This window comes from Aphelocoma coerulescens, chromosome 4A (assembly GCF_041296385.1).
Source record: "Aphelocoma coerulescens isolate FSJ_1873_10779 chromosome 4A, UR_Acoe_1.0, whole genome shotgun sequence".
Classification (NCBI taxonomy): domain Eukaryota; kingdom Metazoa; phylum Chordata; class Aves; order Passeriformes; family Corvidae; genus Aphelocoma; species Aphelocoma coerulescens.
In genome coordinates, this window is record NC_091018.1 from 402,081 (window position 1) to 409,539 (window position 7,459).

Genomic DNA, 7,459 nt, shown 5'->3' on the forward strand with positions numbered 1-7,459 from the left:
TGTAAATAGTGCCAGTATGCCAATGTGGATGCTGCCGGGTGCACACACCCAGGCAAAGTTGGTAGAGCAGAAGTGGGAAACGTATAAAAAGATATTTATAGGTTAATTGATGTAGCCCGATCCACAAGTACACAGCTGCAAGGCAGGGCTGTGGCCACCAAATCTCCCGAAACGAGGCGTCCTCGTCTGAAGCTACGATCGCTTCGTTTTACTTCCCAATCTCAAATCCTCGGGATATTTTTCCCGAAGCCCCGTGGTCCCGCTGTTGCCGACGCGGCGAGATTTTTTTTAGGAGAAACTTAATTTTTATTTATTTATTTTTTAAGCTTCTGCCGCCGTGGAGCCACACTCGCTCCTTCTCTCCGAGCCGGAGATTTTCCCAGCCTACACCCGTGCCTCCCTTCCCACGCCGCCCGGTCGGGGCAGCCGCAGCCCCGCGAGGCGTGAGCACCTGGGCGGGCAGGGCAGCTCCGCCACCGGTCGGGCCCGGCCCGGCCCCGGCGCGTCCCACCCGTTGGGGACACAATGCCACACGTGAGGCCTCTGCACAAGCAGGGGTCAGTCGCCCTCCGTCGCCCCAGGTCGGCGACTTCAGAGGCGCTGCCCTCCCCGGCGCTCAGCTGACGGGAATAATTGAATCCTCCCACACCCCCCTTTTTTTTTTTTTTTTTTTTTTTTTTTTTTTTTTTTTTTTTTTCCTTTTTCTTTCTTTCTTTCTCTCTTTCTTTTTTATTAATTTTTTTTTTATTGGGGGTCGGTTGCTGTCGAGAAAACCCTACACGTGCGGGAGGTAATTAATGACCCCGCCGCAGCCCTCCGGAGATAGGGAGGTAGAGCCTCAGCGGAGCAGCAAGGTGGGTGCGCGGTCTCGCCCCGCCGCCCCCGGGGGCCGTAGGTTTGTGACCGGGTATCCCTGGCCCTGGCCCGGCTTCCCCGCGCCCGGGCTCCCGGACGAGCCGCGGGAAGGAAGGGCTACGATCCTGCCGGGTCTCACGCCTCCCGCGGAACAGCCGCGGGGTGTAGCGGGAGAGCAAGAAGGCGGCCCCGACCCCCCCGGTAGGTCCTCCCGGTGGGTCCCCCCCAGGGCGGGTTCCCGCGCTCCTGCCTCCTGCTCTGCTGCGATCGTGCACTAACGACAGCGAGGGACTCACCTTCCAACTTTAGGACTGTTCTTGGCGACTGTGGCCTGGGAAATTTGAGTGTTTGACGGGCACCGGTGTTATCTCTTGGGGAGATTTTATATCGGTGGCTTTTTTCCCCTCTTTCTTTTCTTTTCTTTCTTTCTTTCTTTTTTTTTCCTCTCTCTATTTTTTTTTCCCCTCACTCCCTGCAAACCTTAAAAAAAAGAAGACGAAGCCTTTCCCGGGGCTGACTGGGGGGAAGAATGTGAAAGGGCCGCGGTTATAAAGCGCTGCTTGAAGCGGGCTCTCAATGCGTCTCTGAACTTGATCAGATTTTACGTTTCCTGCAGAGAGCCGGCGGCGAGCCTGAGACCTGCCCAATAGCCAGACTTGGGGGCTCAGCAAACCTCAGGATATTACAATTACAGCCATCTTTCTTTCTGCCTTTTATTTCCACTGTTGCTCCCCATAGTTCTTTGCAAATGCTTTCCAGAACAGAAAATGAGTGGATTTATAGCGCTGTCTGCAACTGATAATTATTCCAAGGCAGAACGTTGCCCTTGCAAAATAAAATTAAAAAAAAAAAAAAAAAAAAAGACAGGAGAAAGAAAGAGAGAAAGAGCGAAAGAAAGAATAAACAAGAGTAGGAAAAAAACAGCTCAGGAGCCGCCGTGCCGGGCGCTGCTCGGCCGCGCTCCGCGGGTAAGCAGGGGGTGGGGGACGGAGCGAGAGGGGGAAAAAGGGGGCTGGACTCGGCCGGCGGGGTGAACCCCGGGTCGGTCGCGCTGCGCCCCGAGGCTGAGGGGCAGGATCGGCCTCTCCACGCACGGTGCGAGCCTTTCTGCTCTCATGTTTAGTCAGTAAGGATAAAAAATGAACAGAAAAATAAAACAAATATATAAAGTATATACATATATATGCATGTATGTATGTATATATAAATAAACTGTAAACACCCTCGGCTTTAGCTTTTCTAAAATTAAATTTTATTTTTGAATCAACGCGGCGGCTTTGCAGCGGCTTTACGCCTCCCCGCCGCCCCCTAGGGCGAGCATCCCGCGCGACGTGGGGCGGCGCTGGGAGGGCACGGGCGGCGGGACACAGCGGGACACGCGGGGAGGGGGCAGCGGCGGCGGCAGCAGCGCGCACAGAGCCGGGGGACACGAGGGGGACACGCACGGCCGGGGCCGGAGCCCCCCACGCTCCGCGGGGCTCCCGCCGCCCCCGGGCCGGTCCCGGGCCCCCCCCCCGCTGCCCCCGCTCTACCTGCGAGGCGCGCGCGCCCAATCAACGACCGCGACGGCGCGGGGCGCGTGCCAATCAAGCGCGGCGCCGCCAATGGGGCGGCGGGCGGTGGGTCAGGTGACCGGCGGCGCGCGGCTCCCCATTGGCGCGGCGCGGCCTGGCCCCGGAGTTGGTTTTATGTGCGAGGCGCGGACGGGCGCCCCGTCAGTGCCCCGACGGCGCCGAGCGGGAGCGGGGCCGCGCTGTGCCTCCTCGCCCTGCTGCGCCGCCCGGCCCGGCGCGGGGGGCGGGCGCCTCGGGGGGCGGGTGGCTGTTTTGGGGCTGGTTGTTTTGAGTTTTTTGGTTGGTGGTTTTTTTTTTTTTTGGGGGGGGGGGGTTTGTTTTTTGTTTTGGTTTTTTTTTTTTTTTTTTTTTTTTTTGGTGTCGGCCGGGGAGTGCTCGCCTCGCTGCCCGCCTGCGGCCGGGGCCGCGCCTGCCTGCAGCGGGAGGCGGGGTAGGGGTGCGTTTTGGGGTGGTTTTGTACTCTTTTGGGGGCGGGCGGGAGGAGGGGGGAGCGGGCAGGTTGCTGCCGCGCCGACGGCCCCGCGCCCATGACGATGCTGCTGGACGGAGGGCCGCAGTTCCCAGCGCTGGGGGTGGGCGGCTTCGCGGCGCCCCGCCACCACGAGATGCCGGGTCGCGACGCCGCTGGCGGCGGCATGGGGCTGGGCCCCTTCGGGGACTCCTCGCACGCCGCCGCCTTCAAGCTGAACGCGGCCCCGCACGACCTCGCCGCCGGGCAGAGCTCGGCGTTCACGCCGCAGGCGCCGGGCTACGCCAGCGCCCTGGGCCACCACCACCATCACCACCACCACGCCGGCCAGGTGCCTTCCTACGGCGGGGCCGCCGCCTTCAACTCCACCCGCGACTTTCTGTTCCGCAACCGCGGCTCCGGCATCGCGGACGCCGCCTCCGGCACAGCGCAGCACGGGCTCTTCGGCGGCTCCCCCGGCGGCTTGCACGGCCCCGGCGGCATCCCGGACACCCCGGGGTACCTGCTCTTCCCGGGGCTGCACGAGCAGAGCCCGAGCCACACATCCCCCAACGGGCATGTGGACAACGGGCAGATGCATCTGGGGCTGCGCGGGGACCTCTTCGGGCGGCCGGATCCCTACCGGGCCGTCTCCAGCCCCCGCACGGACCCTTACGCCGGCGCCCAGTTCCACAACTACAACCACATGAATATGAATATGGGCATGAATGTGGCGGCCCACCACCACCACCATCACCACCATGGCCCCGGCGCTTTTTTTCGGTACATGCGCCAACCCATCAAGCAAGAATTGTCCTGCAAGTGGCTCGACGAGAGCCAGCTCAGCCGGCCCAAGAAGAGCTGCGACAGGACTTTCAGCACCATGCACGAGCTGGTGACCCACGTCACCATGGAGCACGTCGGGGGGCCCGAGCAGAACAACCACATCTGCTACTGGGACGAGTGTCCGCGGGAAGGCAAGTCCTTCAAGGCGAAATACAAACTGGTGAACCACATTCGGGTGCACACGGGGGAGAAGCCCTTTCCCTGCCCCTTCCCGGGCTGTGGCAAGATCTTTGCCCGCTCCGAGAACCTCAAGATTCACAAGCGGACGCACACAGGTAAGGCCCGTGCCCGTGTGTTCCCCCACCCGGGATGCGGGGCTGCGGGGACGGGCCGGCAGCCCCCGGCGCGCGAGGTGCGCGGCGCAGCCTCCGCTCTCGGCCTCCTGAACGCTTGTGCGGAGGGAACCGTAGAAATGCTAATGAATCTCATTTTCGGTGACTTCCGCTCCTTTTTTATTTTTATTTTTAGGCCTGATTGGCGTCTCTCCTAATTAAATCGGCGATACTTTTGTCAAAGTATTTTTATTTGCAGCCCCGAGTTTTCTTCAGCTCTCCTGCATGGGTGGAGGGAAGAGAGGGGGAAGGTTGGAAGCAAACGTACTTTGGCTTGTATCCTCGAGTAGGTCCTGTAAAGCTGTCCGAGCCGCTGAATTTATCTTTGGTCTTCTCCCTCCCCAAGCTCACCCAGCCGCCTTCCCTGCTGGAGCCCAGCGTGGGCCTGGCGGGAGGTGAGTTAGAAGTAATAAAGGCTGATCCAAATTTATCCGACACTTAACAAACCTTGCTGTCCATCTTCCCCTTCTTCATTTGTTGTGGTGCTTGTGCATCCCTAAGGTGGGGCAAGCAGGGCAGATGTTGTCCTGGGAGGAGGCGGGTGGGGATGGAGAGGGGAATGGCCCTCCTTCACCCTCTCTAAATTTCACAGGTGAGAAGCCTTTCAAGTGCGAGTTTGAGGGCTGCGACAGGCGCTTCGCCAACAGCAGTGACAGGAAGAAACACATGCACGTCCACACCTCGGACAAGCCCTACATCTGCAAGGTGTGCGACAAATCCTACACCCACCCCAGCTCACTTAGGAAACACATGAAGGTAAATCACCCCAGTGCTCCAGCCCTTTCCTCCCTGAGCAGTGATGCTCAGTCACTGGTGTGCTCAGGGCTCATTCCCCCAGAGCAGGGCAGAGCTGAGCTCCATGTTCCCAGCACGGCCTGAGCAGTCCCCGCTGTCTAGGCTGTGGCTGGAGCACAGCCCGGGGAAATGGCGTAGTTTCTTTTTGTGCTCCCACTGGTGCAAGTGCTGCCCGGTTTGCAGAGTGTGGCTCAGCGCTGGAAGGCTGTGCAGGTGCAACCTGGCCTGTGGCTGCAGCCCCTCATGCTGGGATGCTGCAGCCCCCCTGACCCAGGACGCTGCAGCAGAGTGGCCAGGGGCCGAGACAGGCGTTTGTCGCCGGTGCTCAGTGGCTGGCCAGGCATGAACGGCCTGATGGCCGGGCAAGGCTGAGCCGGTGCTCCACAGTGACCCTCCTGCACGGAGAAATGGCCCAACCTGGTGCAGCGGGGTGGCGGAGGCCCCGAGCTCGCTCCCATCTCTGCCTCTTGGTTTTAGGTACACGAATCCCAGGGGTCGGACTCTTCCCCTGCAGCCAGTTCGGGGTACGAGTCCTCCACCCCCCCTGCGGTGGGCTCCACTGGCAGTAAGGACTCCACTAAAACGCCGCCGGCCGCCCTTCAGAGTAACCCCGGCCACAACCCTGGACTGCCCCCCAATTTTAATGAATGGTATGTGTGAAGGCAGCTGCTGCCCGGCCACAGACTGGACCAAATGCATTGGGAACGAGGAAAAAAAAAAAAAAGGACAAACCAAGCCAACTGCAGCTTGCTCCCACGGAAATGGAGTTTCCACACCGATGACCACATAGGGCTACACCTAGTTAACTGCCAGGATCTGGAGGGGGGTCTTTTATTACTATATTATAATTATTACTTTTTTTTTTTTTTTTTTTTGCAAGCCCAGACGCTGGACTACCCATGTCCTTTTCTCAGGATTAGATTTCTTTTTTTTGTTGTCATTTTTTTCAGTCGCAGTCGTTTCTTTGATTTTTCCCCCCTCTCCTTGCCTGAGTCTCTCTTCCTCCAATTCCCCACTATTTTATTATTCTTAATTTGTTTTGTTTTTCTTTCTTTTGGTGGGATGTTGACATGAGGATGAAAATTCTCCTTCGCCTTAGTGGTGATTGTTTAAACTCACAGTCTTAAACCGTGCCAAAGTCCTGTTATGTCTTGAACTTTCCTTTCTAGCTCTCCTGCTGCTTCTTTCTCTGCTCTCCTCTTTCTCCTTCTCTCTCTCCAAGCATTACACTTGTGAATGTATTCTCGTCTGATTGGGTCGGTCAGTATTTTTCAGGATGAGGATGTGGTGTTTATTATGCCCAGATTGTGACGTTTAGTATAACAGTTGCCTTTTTGTAATAACTTTTTTTGTAAATACATACCCATGATGCCATATTTATCATTCGTAATTTAATTATTGATACAAAGTGCCGGGAACTGAACAATATTTATGGGGGAGAAAAAATTGTTTTCTAACAAAAAATACAAACAAACAAAAAAAAATCCAACTCTGTACAGCTTTTGGTTATAACTGCTTTAGCATTAAAAGTTTATTGTTTTGGAAAGAGCCGGTTTTGACCTTCTCCGGGGCACGGGGCAGCCGCGGGTCCTGTCGCGGGCCCGGTTGGCGCTGCCACCGGGGCCAGGCCGTTGTTTTCGAGCCGGCGATGCCGGGTGAAGCCTCCTCCTCGCCGCCGCTCTTTCTCCTGTCCCTTTGTCCCCGCCCTCCACCGCCCAGCGGCTTCGCTCCCCCGCCACCTTCCCAAGCGGGCCGAGCTCGGGGCACGGCGCCGGCGAGGTAGAGGAGCGCCGGGGGCAGCGGGGCCGCCTCGACGGGGAGGTCCTGGACGGTGAGTACCGGGCGGGGGCGGCGCCGCGCCCGCCGCCCCTTGAGTGCAGCGCTGGGGGGTGGGGGCCGGGCAGCCGTGCCGGACCGGCCCGTCGACACCGGGCTGGGGGGCCCGGGGCGACCTCGCGGCGGGCAGGACTGTCTCCGTTATCGTCTGGTTTGTTTTGTTTTGTTTTTATTTCTGACTAGAACGCGGAAAAGCCTTCCCGTCCTCAGGAGAGAAAAGGGATCGAGATGTTTCATCTCACCCGAGAAACTTCTCCAGCGTCACACAGGAGCCCAAACCAACCAGCGCGACAGTGGAAACGGCCCCTCCCTGGCAAATCTTGGTGCACCCGGCGGCCGGAAGGCACCGGTTGCTTGGCGGGCCGGCCGGAGCTGCGGCGGGGATGCTGACGGGCTGCTGCCCCGGCGGAGCGCGGCCAGCGCTCCCCTCCAGCGCGGCCAGTCCGGGCGCACGGCTCCGCATCCTCCTCCCGCAGCAGGGACTTGCCGCGGGCTAACTCCAGCCCCGGGGGCAGGCAGGGACCTGCACTACGGGCGCCGCACCTTCGCTGACCGGGGGAGACCCCAGACAGGCCCCTCTTGAACTTGACTGGGGGCGCAGTGGAAGGACGGGGGGTGGCCCATCCCCTCCTGTTGCCGCAGGGGCCGCTCGGGCGAGCAACCCGCGGAACCTTGCATGCTTTAAAATTTACATTTGAACAAATTTACCCTCTCCTTCCTCCAAAGGTAGGGGAAAAAAAAAAAAAAACAAAACGAAAAAAGGTTTCTCGGGC

At 59.0% G+C, this 7,459-nt stretch overlaps 1 protein-coding gene across 1 annotated transcript; it reads left to right on the forward strand.

Moving 5' to 3' along the window:
• The first annotated feature begins 2,956 nt into the window (after positions 1-2,956).
• On the forward strand, positions 2,957-5,666 carry ZIC3 (Zic family member 3). The gene is made up of 3 exons (XM_069014886.1): positions 2,957-3,998; positions 4,648-4,811; positions 5,328-5,666. Exons 1-3 carry the CDS (start codon positions 2,957-2,959, stop codon positions 5,508-5,510), a joined length of 1,389 nt encoding a protein of 462 aa, XP_068870987.1. The 3' UTR covers positions 5,511-5,666.
• The last annotated feature ends 1,793 nt before the right edge of the window (positions 5,667-7,459 follow it).

What these genes read in the sequence shown, in the direction of transcription:
- ZIC3 (XM_069014886.1), top strand. Translation starts at nt 2,957, where the DNA reads ATGACGATGCTGCTGGACGGAGGGCCGCAGTTCCCAGCGCTGGGGGTG. An exon ending in TCACAAGCGGACGCACACAG is followed by an intron (nt 3,999 to 4,647) that starts GTAAGGCCCGTG and finishes TAAATTTCACAG; the next exon opens with GTGAGAAGCCTTTCAAGTGC. An exon ending in CACTTAGGAAACACATGAAG is followed by an intron (nt 4,812 to 5,327) that starts GTAAATCACCCC and finishes TCTTGGTTTTAG; the next exon opens with GTACACGAATCCCAGGGGTC.